This window comes from Perognathus longimembris, chromosome 8, assembly GCF_023159225.1.
Source record: "Perognathus longimembris pacificus isolate PPM17 chromosome 8, ASM2315922v1, whole genome shotgun sequence".
Classification (NCBI taxonomy): domain Eukaryota; kingdom Metazoa; phylum Chordata; class Mammalia; order Rodentia; family Heteromyidae; genus Perognathus; species Perognathus longimembris.
In genome coordinates this window covers 62,561,075-62,577,549 of record NC_063168.1, presented here as the reverse complement: position 1 = coordinate 62,577,549, position 16,475 = coordinate 62,561,075, and the positions used below count along the sequence as shown (strand labels likewise).

At 49.7% G+C, this 16,475-nt stretch overlaps 1 protein-coding gene across 2 annotated transcripts in view; it reads left to right on the top strand.

The window, feature by feature from the left end:
• The window catches only part of Efr3b (EFR3 homolog B), a 72,588-nt gene that overhangs the window by 41,880 nt on the left and 14,233 nt on the right, over positions 1-16,475 (top strand). The window contains exons 4-9 of one of the 2 annotated variants that reach the window (XM_048353298.1): positions 347-497; positions 10,850-10,971; positions 12,878-13,027; positions 14,535-14,669; positions 15,111-15,189; positions 16,133-16,268. In XM_048353298.1, coding sequence (XP_048209255.1) covers positions 347-497; positions 10,850-10,971; positions 12,878-13,027; positions 14,535-14,669; positions 15,111-15,189; positions 16,133-16,268 — 773 coding nt within the window. The remainder of the gene's footprint in view (positions 1-346; positions 498-10,849; positions 10,972-12,877; positions 13,028-14,534; positions 14,670-15,110; positions 15,190-16,132; positions 16,269-16,475) is intronic. The other variant, XM_048353299.1, reaches the window with a different exon arrangement.

Sequence of the window (16,475 nt, the reverse complement as noted above, 5' to 3'; positions counted from 1 at the left end):
GAGATAAGAATCTTATCAATTTTTCTGCCCAGGTCAGTTTCCAGCTGTGATCCTCGTATCTCGGCCTGTTGAGTAGCTAGGGTTACAGGTGTGAGCCGCTGGCACCTGGCATGAACTCATCTTGGTTGTCTACACTGCGCATGACCCTGAGAGCCTGACAGCTTCAGGCTGCTGCGTATCTGCAAAGCCCCCTTACAGCACTAAGTCTTACTGATTATCAGTTCTAGTGGAATGGTCGCTTGTTGGGCCTACAGCCCCAACACTGGGGCAGCCCCTGACAACCTTCTTCCCTGAGGCTGCCCGCAAGGTCTCCCCGCTGACACACAGTTGCCGCTGCTCTTGCCAGGTACGTGTGCATCGCCATGGAGGCGCTGGACCAGCTGCTCATGGCCTGCCACTGCCAGAGCATCAACCTTTTCGTGGAGAGCTTCCTCAAGATGGTGGCCAAGCTGCTGGAGTCAGAGAAGCCCAACCTGCAGATACTGGGTACAAACTCGGTAAGGAGCGGCCCCGGGGGCTCCTCGCTCTCCCAGTCAGAACTCGGGAGGGATGGAGGTGGAAGGCCTGAGCTGGCATTGTGAATGTCATTCACCTGGGGGTTCTGACATTAGCCATGACCCACTGCTTGTCCTCGTGTCCCCCTGAGTGTGAGCAAAGGGACATTCACGTTTTAAAATTTAAATAAAAATATGTTAGATTAGAGTTTATTATAGAGAGAGAGGGAGGGAGGAAGAAAAGGAGGGGAAAGAGGAAGAGGAGAGATTAAAAAAAAAAAACTATTGGATCTGGGCTTTAAACTCAGCTTCTCACTTGCTAGGCTCTACCATTTAAACCACACTCCCAGTTTCAGTTATTGTTCATATAGGGTCTCTCTCTCTCTCTCTCTCTCTCTCATCCAGGGCTAGCCTCAGGCTGCCTTCCTACCTATTTGCTCCTGAGCAGCTGGGATAATAATTGTATATCACTATGTCTGGCTTGTTGGTTGAGATGGGATCTTGCTTTCTCCTGGGTTATCTTGGAACCTTGATTCTCCATATTTCTACCCTCAGTCGCAGCTGAATTACAGATGTGAAACACTACACCTGGCTATGTAGTATAATACTTACATACATAATAAACACTTAAAAGTAAAATCCAGCATCTTAAAGCATATAGTTGCCAGGTGTAATGGCATATGTCTGTAATCCCTGCACTCAGGAGATAGAGGAAGAAGATGGTGAGTTTAAGACCAGCCTAGGCTAGTCAGCAAGACACTGACTCAAAAAAACACAAACCAAAATGAAAGAAAAAAAATCATATAATCCAGTGGTCTTAGCATCTCCCCTAGGCAGTACAGTGTCAACACTAATGTGCTGATTGTGGACTGATGACATTTTTCCCTTACATAATTTTAAGTGGAGCCTCATGAGGTGTAAACGTAGTTTCATGAGTATCATGGTTCAAAGCCAGCCCAGGCAGGTAAGTACATGAGAATCTGATCTCCAATTAACCAGCAAAAAATTGGAAGTGGTGCTGTAGCTCAAAATGGTGAGCCCTAGCCTTGAGTGAAAAAGCTCAAGGACAGTGCTTAGCCCTGAGTTCAAGCCCCGCCATCAACAACAACAGCAAAAGTAGATTAATACCAAAATCCCCGCTGGTAGCTCATGCCTGTAATCCTAGCTTCTCGAGACTGAGATCTGAGGATTGCGGTTCAAAGCCAGCCCAGGCAGGAAAGTTTATGAGACTCTTATCTCCAGTTAATTACCAAATTAACCTCCAGAAGTGGAGCTGTGGCTCAAGTAAACACACACACACACACACACACACACACACACACACACACACGGATACATCTTGACTGTGGCTCCTCCAAGCTCTGGCATTGGCCTCTGCACAAGTACCTGCTATCGTGGGATGTGAGCACTTGTAACAGAAGAGCTATTAGTGTGCCACATGTGAATCTAGACGTTTTCAAATGTTCTAACTGATATCTTTCACTTCTTTACTTCTCCCCTGCTTCTTTGCCTTAAGGCACATTTTAAGCTCCAAGTGTTCAAGAAGCTAAGATTTAGAGTATTTACAAGCCTTCAGTGAAGCCTTTCTCTATCTGCAAAGAACACAGGAGCAAAGTTAGAGCCTGGTTTGCTGAATTTTTATTGTACCCATTAGGACGTATGCGTGTGCGCGCGCGTCTCAATACTGGGGTTTGAACTCAGAGCTTCAGGTTCTTGCTTAACTTTTTTGCTGATGACACTGGGCGCTGTCACTTGAGCCACACCCCCTCTTCTAGCTTCTGCTGGTCAGCTGGAGATAGAGTCTCATGGATAGATTCGTCTTCCCAGGCTGGCTTCAAACTATTAATCCTCAGGATCTCAGCCTCCTGAGTAGGATTACAGATGTGAGCCACTGCACCCAGCTAGAACTTCTTTACTGTTCTACAGAAGTGAAATCAGAAAAGAGTCCAAGGGGCTGGGAATATGGCCTAGTGGCAAGAGTGCTTGCCTCGTATACATGAAGCCCTGGGTTTGATTCCCCAGCACCACATATAGAGAAAACGGCCAGAAGTGGCGCTGTGGCTCAAGTGGTAGAGTGCTAGCCTTGAGCATAAAGAAGCCAGGGACAGTGCTCAGGCCCTGAGTCCAAGGTCCAGGACTGGCAAAAAAAAAAAAAGATGAATAGAAAATCTTTGGGCTGGGAATATGGCCTAGTGGCAAGAGCGCTTGTCTCGTATACATGAAGCCCTGGGTTCAATTCCCCAGCACCACATATATAGAAAATGGCCAGAAGTGGCGCTGTGGCTCAAGTGGCAGAGTGCTAGACTTGAGCAAAAACAAGCCAGGGACAGTGCTCAGGCCCTGAGTTCAAGGTCCAGGACTGGCAAAAAAAAAAAAAGTCCAGAGTAGAGATTCTTCCTTTCCCTCCCCTCTCCTTTCTCTCTTCTCTTCTTGGATGCTGGCTGCCTTTGACAAATTACATATGCAGTAGCTGAGGGCAAAGTACTTTGTCAGGTTGCCCTGGCAACAGCTCCACATACTGTTTTAGTTGTCTTGTTTAGGATAAGTACAGTCTGGAAGGGAACATCTGTATGGAGAAATAGAGCAGTCACCATGACTCCATGGGGGCCACAGAAGCAGGTGGCCGCCACTTTCTTTTTTCCCACCATGAATCCTAGTCTGGGTAGATATTTTGTGGGTGACCTCTTGAAAACACAGTGTTACCTGAATTCCCACTCCAGTGGGTCAGCCTGTCAGCCTATCAGCCGGGGGTGAGTTGGGGAGTGATTGCTCTGCTACAGATGGGTGAGGAAGGTGAGAAGGGCAGGCTGGCCTAAGTGAGTTAAGCCAGCTTATTGCAGTAGACTCAGACCCCAGCTCAGAGTGGCCTTCTCTAGTACCGTCCTTCCTTCATCCGGGTCCTTGCTCTCCCAAGAAGAGTTCCGAGACTTGTTGGCATGCCAGTGACTCACATGATCTTAGTTCAGGAATCAAATGATCTTCATCGGGGCTTTGGGGAGCAAAGGAGCCCTGGGGAGGAATGGAAGGCTCTGGGCCCTTTCCCCAGCCTCTGCGCTGTGCTCCCCGTGACCACTGGAGGCCCAGGGCCCTGTGGTGAGGAATGCCTGGTGAGCCTCACCCCCACCCCCACCCCAGCTCTACTTTCTTGTAGCTTTTCCTCAGACCTGGCCTAGCCTGCCAAAAGCAGCACAGGACACATCTCCCCTCTGCAGTGTCTCTTCAGTAGCCCTTCCTCTCTTGAGGTCCCCAAGCCTAGCAGATGATAGACACAGTCTCCTGAAGTGCTTGGGGAGAACTCTGCAGATTCCCCAGCCTCCAGGATGCCTCATGCAGGCGACTGCCTGGTGATGGATGACCAATGACGCCAACGCGTGGTGTCCCTTTCCGTCCATGCTCAGTGTGGGCCGCCTTCCGGTGGTGCCGGCGAGCCCTCTGCGTGGTAGACGTGAGCTCCTGTGTGTGGTTAGCAAGCTGTGGATCCACCCACAGGGCTACCCCACCCCCTTCCTCCCCATGTCTTTTTCTCTCCTGAGCTTTCTCCCTGGCCACTGTGCCCTTCTTCATACCCCCTGACTTCCCTGCCTGTCAGCCTCCTCTTCCTCCTGTCTCCTCCCCCTTTAGCTTCTGCAGCAGGCTGAGCGAGCCTCCCCACCAAGGACCTGTGTATCCCAGCCCCTGGCACCTGCCAAGTTGTATTAATAAAGACTTTGCAGGTGTGATGGGGGTAAGGCTCTTGAGATAGGCTGTCTCCTGCACTGTCCACATGGGTCTGGTGGGGTCAGGAGAGTCGTTCTAAGAGGGACACAGAAGGATTGGAGTCAGGCAAAAGGGGATGTGATGGTGGAGACAGAGGGGCACTGAGAGAGAGAGAGATCTGAGCATGGCCTGCCGCTAGCCTTGAACATGGCGGTCAGCACGAGGCAAAGAAAGAAGGGGGATTCCTTCTGGAAATTAGAACAGGCAGAAAGGCAAATGTGTCTGACTTCTCCCAGAAGAATTTTCAGGCTCCTGGCAGACATTGGAGCTCCAATGTGTGAGAGCATAAATGTGATGGGTTGGTTTGTTTGTGTTGGTCCTAGGGCTTGAACGCAGGGCCTAGGCACTGTCCCTTAGCGTCTTTGCTCAAGATTGGTGCTCTTTCACTGAGCCACAGCTCCACTTCTGGCTTTTCAGCTAATTAGAGATAAAAGTCTCATGGAATTTTCTGTCCAGGCTGGCTTCAAACTGGTCCCCAAATCTCAGCCTCCTGGGAAGCTTGGATTACAGGCTTGAGTACCAGCACTCTTTGTTTTAAGCCACTACCGTATTGTCTTTTATAAGGGCCCTAGAAAACTAACACTGTTTCCTCCTGTGAGCCTCCCCACCCCACCCCACCCCACTTGAAGATGTATTCTCTCTGGGGCTCTGTACTCCACCCTTTTCTTGCTCTCTGGGCTCCTTGGATATCATCACTCAGTGGTTTTGACTGTGGTGTAGACACTGCTGACCCAGCAATCAGCACTGCCAGCCACCAGCATGTGAGGCAGGTCCCACATGGCAGGGGGGCTCGGGACTCCTAGGCCAGAGGTCCGTCGGCTTGGTGGCTCAGAACCACACAGATGGGGTCCTCGAGCAAGGCAGCAGTTCATTCCAGCTCTGTTCCTGAGCGCTGGCTCAGGACCCAGCACAAAGACTTACTCAGGGTGGAAAGCTGGGTCTGTGGGGGCAGCCAGAACAAGATACCCTAGGAGTTCATAGTTTTTTGCAACGTTTCTTGGAGGAAGGATGGGCTAGTGTGGGCACACAGGAGAGTGTGTCCTCACACCCGCGGAGCGCCCCTGCTTTGACCAGTTGTTGAGGGGTTGTCAGGACACAATCAAGTGGACTGTGGCTCTGTTTCCTCTGAAAACAGCTCCTCCGAGTTGCTGTAAACAAGCCTAGTGCTGGTCATGGTGATAGATGCCTGTAACTCCTGTACTTGGGGGGGCTGAAGCAGGAGGCCTCAAGCTTGAGGGCCACAGAGTGAGACCTTGACTCAAAGCATAAGAATCAAAAGACAAAAACAGAAAACAAAACCAAGTTCAGGGGAGAGAAAGGGACAGAAATCACATGGTTGACACTATTTTTTCCAGCCAGGATTTGTGCCAGTGAAGCAAAAAGAAGTGGTTCTCACTTCTCCTCCAGGAAATGCAGGGTAAAGGCAGCAGAAAGGCCTCAGTCGCGGGACTGCAGGAGAAGTTGGGCCCTGTCCCTATGCAGTGTGTGTTCCTGTCATTTCGGTAACTGCAGAAGGATCCCAACTACAGAAGAGGGAAAAGCTAATTGCTGACAGACATGAGTCTTCCAAAGCATGACCCATCAGCTCAGCTTCCCCTTTCAGAGCCTGGTTTGTGAGGTGTCAATATTTCCAGTCTTTATATCAACCTGGCCCTGAGTCGCCGTCACAGAATTGTAGTGCCTGCGTGCCAATTTCACAGGATGGGTGATCTGTGCCAGCGAGTGTGGCACCTTTATTGTATGGAAAGAGCTGAAACTTTGATCTTGAAAGGGTGGCCCTCGCTGTGCCCTGGCCTTTGAAATGTCACATGTTCAGAATCCTCAGTGTGTTGCTATAGAGACCATCCTCATTATTGCTATGTCTTAAAAATAAATAAATAAAACAAAAACCCAACTTCATTCTTTTGGGATTTCAAGCATTAGGCAATTAACACTGAAAATAAAAAATGGACTATTAGCAATGGTAGATAGGAAGTTCTTGCTATTTCATACATTTAGAAAAATAGTAAGTCAGGTACTGGTGGCTCACACCTGTAATCCTAGCTATTCAGGAGGCTGAGATCTGAGGATTGTGATTCAAAGCCAGGCTGGCCAGGAAAGTCTGTGAGACTCTGATTTCCAATTAACCACCGGAAAAACCAGAAGGGGAGCTGTAGCTCCAAGTGGTAGAGCTCTAGCTGTGAGCAAAAAGAGCTAAGGCAGGGACAGTGCCTAGGCCCTGAGTTCAAGTTCTACAACTGATCCCCCCCCCCAAAAAAAAAAAACAAAAAAAACTCTTCTGAGGATATATAGCTCAGAAGTAGAGCACTCGGCTAGCATGCACAAGGACCTAGGTTTGGTCCTCAGCACAGGAATCAAAGAAGAAGAAGGAGGAGGGGAAGAGGTGGGGGAGGGGAGGAGGAGAAGGAAGAGATGGGGGGAGGAGGGGGAGGAGTTGGAGGAGGAGGAAGAGGAGGAGGAGGAGGAGGAGGAGGAGGAGGAGGAGGAGGAGGAGGAGGAGGAGGAGGAGGAGGAGGAGGAGGAGATTGTAAAGCCCTGAAGCACTAACCCCATCTTAGCCAAATTTGGACCTATTTCCCCTGTGGAGTTCCATGATGGACAGGCCCCTTGACCAGGGCCCCTGTGAAGCACCCCTGAGATCCTCTGACTCATACTCACCAGAATTTCCAGTTTGGCCCCTCATGTCAACCCTGGGAGGCTCGGGAACAGGGTGACGGGGCTATCTGCCACCCCCGCACCCAGACCCCCGCAGGGCCCTGGGTTTGCCACAGGCCAGTGCTCCCTGACCAGTTGTCTAGCTGGGTCACCTGGGCTTCCAGGCTCATGGAAAGTATGCTCCATCTATCAAACCAAACAGTCCAAAGCATGCTCTCATTCCTTTCATAACTCATCCTATTGCCAACCTTATTTTCATAAACAAGATACGGTCTCTATTTGAGAGGGTCAGAACTGGCATTAAGTTCATCTGCACGAGGCCCTGTTAACAGCAGCGTTCTGGCAGAATGAGGGCGTGGCCTGAGCTTCAGCCTGAGCTCCCAGGCTGTAGCCTCCCATCCATCCTGTGCCCTGTGGTAGAGAACAGTGATTAGAGTTCCAGAGAGGGGACCTGCGATTCCAGAGGTGGAACCCATCCAACGCTTGGGTCAGTCCCAAACACCCCAGTTCTCTGTCCAGCTTTGACGGGCTTCCACCAAGGACACATGTCCGTGGGCCTTTCCAGTGCTTTCCTCATCCCAGCCAGCCTGGGCCCATTGTTGTCCAGCTTAGCCTGGGAAAGGGCAGGAGCCACAAAGCCCCTGTCTCCCAGAATCCACAGGGTAGGAGGGAGGAGGAGGGCTTTGTGACTGTGGATACCTAAACCTCAGGGTCTCCTTCACAAGGCCTTGGCGTGGCACAGAAGTCACAGACTGTTCCCTGGGTAGTTTCACAAGAGGGCTGATGTCTAGTAACTCACTTCTTCCCTTGAAGCCTTGGTGTCCACATCTGCTCCAATGGGAGGAGTATACCTTCCGCTAAGTTCACTGGCTTGCTGAAAGCTCTAGCCTCCTTAAGGGTGTTATCATGGGCAGAATCACAGTGCCACACAGGACGTCTGTGTCCTCACCCTCAGATCCAGTTACTTTCTGTGGGTGTAAAGCAGCAAGGAGTGGGTCTGGAGGCCTGGCTCAAGTGGTAGAGTGCCAGTTGTGATCAGTAAAGCCAAACAAGGGTTCAAGGCTCTGAATTCAAGTCCTGCTATACTGACATAAAAAGGAGGGGGTTTTTTTGTCCCCCAACTATGCTAAAATGTATACACCCATGTGTGTATGCACTCAAAGTCTTACTTTAAGCTGTAGCATCATGCTTGAAGTAGATACAGTATAAAAACCTTTAAATTGCTGGACACTGATGGCCCGTGCCTATAATCCTAGCTACTCAGGATCCCCAGATCTTAAGATCACAGTTCAAAGCCAGCCTAGTCAAGAAGGTTTGTGAGGCTCTTACCTCCAATTAAGCACCAGAAAAAGGCAGAAATGGGGCCGTGGCTCAAGTAGAGTACTGGTAGAGTACTGGCCTTGAACAAAGAAAGCTCAGAGACAGTGCCCAGGCCCTGAGTTCAAGACCAGCATGAACACACACACACACACACACACACACACACACACACACAATGAATGACACCAGTGGGGTTGTTTTACATAGGGAAAGCAAAACATGAAAGAACTTAAATGTCACAGGTCAGAGCTGGACCAGCAGCAGATCCTGCTCTAGCTGCAGATCTCTTAGTAGCCTGGGAACGACCCGCATGGTTGCGAGCAGCAGCATACTGGAGTTTGGACTTGGTTTTGGTGTCGGCTGAACCTCTGGTCTTTGACTTGGCTTAGGAAGGCCACACAGCTGAAGGCCTGCTTGAGCCTCACTTGTGGAACTCCTGAGCCCGCGTGGAGTCGGTGCGCCACGATTGCGTAGATCACCACGAGGCCTCTGCCGTGGCACGTCAGTCATGCGAGCAGTGTCGCCGGGTTTTCCGCTGAGACCAGAACATTTACTCTCAAATCTATGTATGCATACATTTCAGATGTCACTTGGAACACAGAATCTCCTTATCTGCTTTGGGTTTGGGGGACCTATCAGTCACTGGGAGGTAACAAGAAAACACCATGAATACTTACACACAATGGAATACTACATAGCGATTAGGAATGGTGAAATATTGTTATTCTTAGGGAAATGGTCAGAACTCGAACAAATAATGTTGAGCGAGACAAGCCTAGAACACAGAAAACAAAGGGGCATGATCTCCCTGATATATGACTGTTAACAAAGGGAGACGGAGAGACAGTAGAGACCAAGTCTGTGAATACTGTATATGTTCTTGATACATTGTATATTCTATATATGTCTACCTGACCTAGAGAAGGGATAGAAAAACAGGACGTAAGATATCACAAGAAATGTACACACTGCCCTACTATGTAACTGTACCCTTTCTGCACAACACCTTGTAAAAAAATTTGTGTTCAATTAATAAACAAATAAAAAAACAAAACAAAAAAACACCATGAGAGTTAAAAAGGTTAGTAGAAGCTGCTAATTTACATCTAGGAAAAATTAACACCTTGTAAGTAGGTCAACAGGTACATAGATTTGACACTGAACACTAAATATAAAAGTCACTTGTATGGAGAATAGTGCATCCCTTGTTTGTTTCTTTGTTTTGTGCAGGTACTAGGGCTTGAACTCAGGGCCTGGGCACTGCCCTTTAGCTTTTTCATAAAATGCTGGTGCTCTACCACTTGAGCCACAGCTCCACTTCTGGCTTTTTGCTGATTAATTGAAGATAAGAATTTCACGGACTGTGCCTAGGCTGGCTTTGAACCGTGATTTTCAGATCTCAGCCTCCTGCATAGCAAGATAGAGAGGTGTGAGCCGCCATTGCCTGGCAATCACACATCCTTTTAAAACAAATACATCTTTGGGAAAAATAATAATAATGCATAGGGTCTGGGAATATGGCCTAGTGGCAAGAGTGCTTGCCTCGTATACATGAAGCCCTAGGTTCGATTCCCAAGCACCACATATATAGAAAACGGCCAGAAGTGGTGCTGTGGCTCGAAGTGGCGCTGTGGCTCAAATGGCAGAGTGCTAGCCTTGAGCAAAAAGAGGCCAGGGGCAGTGCTCAGGCCCTGAGTCCAAGGCCCAGAACTGGCAAAAAACAAAACAAACAAACAATACATAGCAGAATAACAGAATGTAACTTACTGTTAATCTGCTCTCTTTAAGAGTTATTTGGGGGGCTGGGGATATGGCCTAGTGGCAAGAATGTTCGCCTCGTATACATGAAGCCCTGGGTTCGATTCCCCAGTACCACATATGCAGAAAATGGCCAGAAGTGGCGCTGTGGCTCAAGTGGCAGAGTGCTAGCCTTGAGCAAAGAGAAGCCAGGGACAGTGCTCAGGCCCTGAGTCCAAGGCCCAGGACTGGCAAAATAAAAAGAGTTTTTTGGGATATTGCATTTATAATATTCAACAAAATAACTTGCAAGAACTCAATTACATATTTAGTAGTTTCCCTGCACTTAGTTTGGGATACTTGCACCTCCGCAGGACCTGATTTTTACAACGCTGAATTTGCAGCGCCTTGGAACTCAGAGTTAGGAATGCTGATCAAAACTAAGTGAAAAGAACAACCTTGAAACATTTACTCACACTCTCAACAATAAAGTGCAATTGCACTGTGCAAATCGAATTTCAGATTTACTCTTGTGTCTGAGAAAACTCATTCCGAGTGGGGCTCGAGGTGCTGACCCTGGCTTTTGTTCAGTGTCAGTGTTTTTCCCACAGTCTTTCAGCTATGTGGCTTTGTGCAGCCCTGTATGGAAAAGAACACCCCCCCCCGCCATTTTCCTTTCTCTTCCTATGCTCCCCTCAGATGGGAAAGTGATGGTTGCACGCTGTATAGACAGGGAAGCTGAGCAGAATTGGAACTCAGACTTCAGGATTATGCTCTAGGAGACAGCCAGGTGCTGGGGCATACTCTCCTATGACAGACATTGAGGACCCTCAGAGGTGAGGACCAGAGCAGTCACCTGTCCTGCCTATTATCGCTCCTGCCCACAGTTTGTGAAGTTTGCCAACATCGAGGAGGACACCCCGTCTTACCATCGGAGCTATGACTTCTTCGTATCCCGTTTCAGTGAAATGTGCCACTCGAGCCATGATGACTTGGAAATCAAAACTAAGTGAGTAGGGGGTGAGGAGGCCCACTTACCTCACAGTGGAAGCATAAAGGGGTCTTGGGGAACTTCCAGCCTGGTCTGGCCTGTCTGCTTTCTGCTTTCCATGGCTTTCCTCCAGCTCTTGTGTTGCCAGAGAGAAAGGGGCGCTAACTAGCTGTGGATGGTGGGTGGTGGGCAGCTAGGGCTCCTGGTGTATGGCTTTGAAGAAAAAAACCTTTTGGACCAGTAAACAAGGGAAGATCTAAGATAAAGGTTGCTTGAGCCTAATTTAAGACAAAGCACACAAATGCACGTGCGCATGCGTACACGTGCACGTGCGCATGCGTACACACACACACATGCGAGCATTCCTCTGCTATTCATTCCTCTATTCATTCCTCTGCTCAGAAGCATAGGCATTTATACACTCAACACTATCCAGCCTAATCTACAGCTACCAGCAAAGGTGGTCACACTGGCTGCACCCGGCTGCCTTCCTCCCTCTCTCTCCTTGACCCTCCTGCAGCCACGCAGTATTATCATAATACAAAATATAAAATTAGGAAGCAACTTCAATGACCTATAGGGACCTGGTTTAGAAAGTTCTCATGGTAACATCAGATAGCCATCTAATTGAAGTGTTAATCGCACAGGAAAATGCTTGTAACCGTGTTATGTGGGGAAGAAGCCAATACACATTAAATATACAATAGTTTCCCAATTCTATTATATAGTATGTGAAGGAAAGATGCCAAAAGGCCACTGGTGGGGATGTTTGGTGACTATCTAATACTGGGTTTGACCTGCATTTATAGTGCATTACCACTTGAGCCACACCCCAGCCTTTTACTTTAGTTCTTTTTTCTTTTTTGATACGTATCTTTTCTTCTTCTTTTTTTTTTTTTTTTTTTTTTGGCCAGTCCTGGGCCTTGGACTCAGGGCCTGAGCACTGTCCCTGGCTTCTTTTTGCTCAAGGCTAGCACTCTGCCACTTGAGCCACAGCGCCACTTCTGGCCGTTTTCTGTATATGTGGTGCTGGGGAATTGAACCCAGGGCTTCATGTATACGAGGCAAGCACTCTTGCCACTAGGCCATATTCCCAGCCCCTTCTTTTTTCTTTTTTAAGTGGGGTCTCATGTGTGTGCCCATGCTGGCCTAAATCTCTTATTTATGCTTCTCACATAGCTAAGATAGCAGACACCTGCCACTATGCCCAATGTTCTATTGGTTGCGATGGGGTCTTGTGAACTTTCTGCTCAGGCTGGCCTTGAACCTTGATTTTCCTGACCTCTGCATTCCAAGTAGCTTCAGTAGGATTACAGACCTGAGCCACTATGCCTGACAATGACTGGTAATGATTAGGGCAACTTTGTTCTTCTCTATACCTTTTATAATGAGCATGTGTTACTTTATCATTGGAAATGTGTTTTAATTTTAAGATGAGAAGAACAAAGGAACTGTAGGCTGAAATAAATGAGTGGTAAAAAGGACTCTTCCGTGGGCCAGCACAGGGCAGTTGTGAAAGAACCCTGGGGTGCTATTACTGGATTCCCCTCTGGTTTCTTAGCCAGCTTCACCCCAGCGCCAACCCCTTTGTGCCTGGAGTGCCTGCAGCTCCAAGCCCTGAGTGGACTCAGCCCGAATGTTCCCCAGCACTGTCTCGGACCCATAATGGAGTTAATCTAGCTGAGTGCTGAGGATGGGGCGCTGGAACAACCAGCACCCTACTATGGAGCCTGGGTGGTACCAGAGCAAAGGCAGTGTGAAAGTCTCCAAGACAAGCTAGGAAGCAAGCCAGCAGGTCAACACTGGGGGGAGAAGTCGGTGGGTGAGTGTGGCCCCAGCCTCTGAGCTGTGCCTCTGTCTAGCCAGGCCGCAGAGCTGCGCTTCTCAGAGGACTCCATCATGCCATTCTACCCTTGCCTCACAGAATCCGAATGTCGGGCATCAAAGGTCTGCAAGGGGTGGTGAGGAAGACTGTGAATGACGAGTTGCAGGCCAACATCTGGGACCCGCAGCACATGGACAAGATTGTCCCTTCTCTGCTTTTCAACCTACAGCACGTGGAGGAGGCAGAGAGGTAAGCCAGCCACGGGGCACGGGACACATCCAGCCGCCATGGCTGCCTCTAGGCAACTAAGAAACACGTGATCAGGCACCAGTGCTACATGCCTGCAATCTTAGTAGCTACTCAGGAGGCTGAGATCTGAGGATCGTGGCTTAAAGCCAGCCTGGGCAGGAAAGTCTGTAAGACTCTTATCTCCAATTAACCAGTAAAATGCTGAACGTGGAGCTGTGTCTCAAGTGGTAGAGCACTGGCCTTGGGTGATAATGCTAGAGGACAGTGCCCCAGGCCCAGGTCCCAGTTCCAGCACATGCGCGCGCGCGCGCACACACACACACACACACACACACGCACACACACACGAAGGAAGGAAAGAAGGAATAAAACGAAATAGTGGGGGCTAGAAGGTAAAACCTAGCTCCAGGCCAGGGACTGTGTGTGGCTTTGTGATTTTTCTACAGTGAGTCCATAGCTAGCTCCCAGGGAAGATTGGGTCTGGCCTTCTTCCAGCTACTGTAACTCTATAAAAGCAAGGATAGTCATGATTCAGGGCTCCCTGGAAACAAGCATGTGCTGGTCAGATCACAAAGGACCAAGAGTCAGCCTACCTTTGTCTCTAGGGAGGCAGCGGGGCCAAAGAGATTGACGTTATCTCTCATGACTTCAAGGACTGAGGATTTTCCCTTCAGACCTCCTTCCTCCCTCACTTCCTGACGCTATTTCAGGCTTCAAAACATGACTGCCTGACCAGCCACAGCTATTCCAGAGCTGCAGATGCTGGGTGTTCGTCACGGGACTCATCTCCTTCCCTGCCACTCCTTTTCCCCCAGTGGAATGGGAAGAAGAGAGGAAGGTTCATGTTGGTGTCCCACACTGGCTGTGTGCTGGATGCCTCTCCGTGTAGCCTATCCTGTGGTGCTCATTGCTGTCAGTTGTGTCCCTGCTGCTAGACTGACTGAGGAAGTAAGCTCTCCCTCCCTCTGGTGGATGTTTCTGGAATAGCAGTTTGTTAGCCCGCATTCTATTTCCACCAGTCCGTTTCCCACTGTGGTCTCCTGTGGTTTCAAGGCAGGGAGTTCTGGGGTTCCTTGTTCTATCCAGATCTGGGTGTACTCCTTGTGACTAGGGAACCATTGAGTCACGACTGAGCCTGGCTGTGTCTTTCCTTCCTTTCACCTCCTAGCCTTTCTTCCCTCTCTGTACATCCATCTTTTTTCCTAGTAAAGCCTTTGGTGCTTAGAGATGCTCATAATCTATATTCTACCTGGCCATGGTGCTCAGAATATCCTCACACAGAGGTGTGCCGGCCTAGCCTTAAAGATGTTCAGAAAAGGAATTCTATCCCATCTCCCCCAATCTTCCTCCATTCTGGGCTTCCTTCTCCCTACTTAATTTCTGGCAGCCATGATGTCTCCACGCTGCCTGGTGCCGCCTATGAGAAATTCTTTCTTGTCCTGCATAGAAACAGACTGGCTCCCCACTGTGTACCACATCCTTCACCCATGTGGCCCTGTTTCCACAGCCGTTCTCCCTCACCCCTCCAAGCACCAGAGAAGGAGAAGGAGAACCCGGCAGAGCTGGCTGAGAGGTGCCTGCGGGAGCTGTTGGGCCGGGCAGCCTTTGGCAATATCAAGAACGCCATCAAGCCTGTCCTCATGTGAGTTAAGTGGCCCTGCTCTTATCAGCCTTCAGCCTTCAAATGCTGCCGGTCCCAGCATTCCCTGATGACTTGGGGGTCGTAAGAAACGAGTCAAACTATTGCGGTTCTGTGACCCAGAGAGTCACTTTTTTTTTTTTGCATTTGTACTATGTCAGCAAATTAATCACAGTAGCCACATGCATTTGAGTTGAGGGGAAGACACCCAAACTAAATGAAGGTGTCCAGCTTCATTCCATGAGGTACCTCCCTCCAGCCCCGGACTACGGCTTCCCTGAGGTCCTCCATGATTCCTTTCTCTCACCCACTCAGGAAGCCCTGCCTCCCTTACTTACCTGGGAACTGCAAGGGGCTCTTAAGAGATGTCACTGTTCCTCAAGCTCACCTCTCCCTAATGGCACTCTGAGCTTCTCAGTTACCCTGGTGTTTTCTCCCTCACAGCCATCTGGATAACCATTCTCTTTGGGAGCCCAAGGTGTTTGCCATCCGTTGCTTTAAAATCATCATGTACTCAATTCAGGTATGGTAGCTCCCCTGGTCTAGTTTGCCCCCGCCCTCCTTAGGTGGCTAAGGGCACCTCTGGGAACAGAGAGAGGGAACAGGAAGCCAGATGTCCTCTGACTGGTCTTGAGCCCCTAGTGGTCTAAACTGGAGCTGCTTCAGCTAACGGGAGAAAGACCAGTTAGCTTTGCTTCTAGAACATCATAGACTAATACGTTTTATCAAAAACAATAAAAACAGAATTCCTAGAAATGGTTCACACCTATCATCCTAGCTACTCAGAAGGCTGAGATTTGAAGACTGAGGTTCAAAGCCAGCCTTGGCAGACAAATCCTTAAGACTCATCTCCAGTTAACCAGCAAAATGCCGGAAGTGGGGGTATGGCTCAAGTGATAGAGTAGCAAGCTTGAGCAAAAAAGAGAAGGAGGATGAGACCCTGACTTCAGGCCCCAGTACTGGCACGAAAGGAAAGATAGAACTTACAGAACACAAGAGCCTTAGATTGCACACCCCTGGCTGCTGCCGCGTTGTTAATTACCGCACTCTAGCATTCTATTTCTGTAGTTATCAGTGTAAACACTATCAAACAAATCTTGAATTGGCATTGGTCCACCAGCCGCACTGAGCAACACTGGACTAAATAAACATGTGGCCTTTTGTGGCCCTGACCAGGAAGACCTGGGTTCCCGGGGGAAATGAAAAAGAAAGCAGTATTTTGAAATGGGCTTTTGGCCCCTTCCACATAAAAGGGACCAAGAAGAATGTGGAAACACAGGTTTATTGGGATGTGACTCTCAGGCCACAGATGGGTGGGAGTAGTGGTGTCGGTGCTAGGTGCAAAGGTGCCCGCCGGCCTTGGGACATCACTCCAGCCCTGGCCTCCGGGCCATCCCTGTGAGTCCGGCAGAGGGTGCCCAGGCACGCGGGGCTCTTTGGGGACCGCCACATCTTCCTTCCCGCAGCCGCAGCATTCACACCTGGTTATCCAGCAGCTCCTGAGCCACCTGGACGCCAACAGCCGCAGTGCGGCGACCGTGCGTGCAGGTATCGTGGAGGTCCTGTCCGAAGCTGCGGTCATCGCCGCCACCGGCTCTGTGGGTAAGGGGCCCCAGGGCGTGGAAGAGGAGGCTGAGACCCTAGTGGACACAAACCACCCCCCTCCATGAAATAGGCCAGGGACCAGAGAGAGGAGATGGGCATGAGATGCTCAGAAGCAGCTGGCTGGGGAGGTGGCGGGCAGTGCCCTGACTGGCCAGGGCAGGGAAGCAGGATGGGGTTCCCGCCCTGACTGAGGCTCTCCCGCGG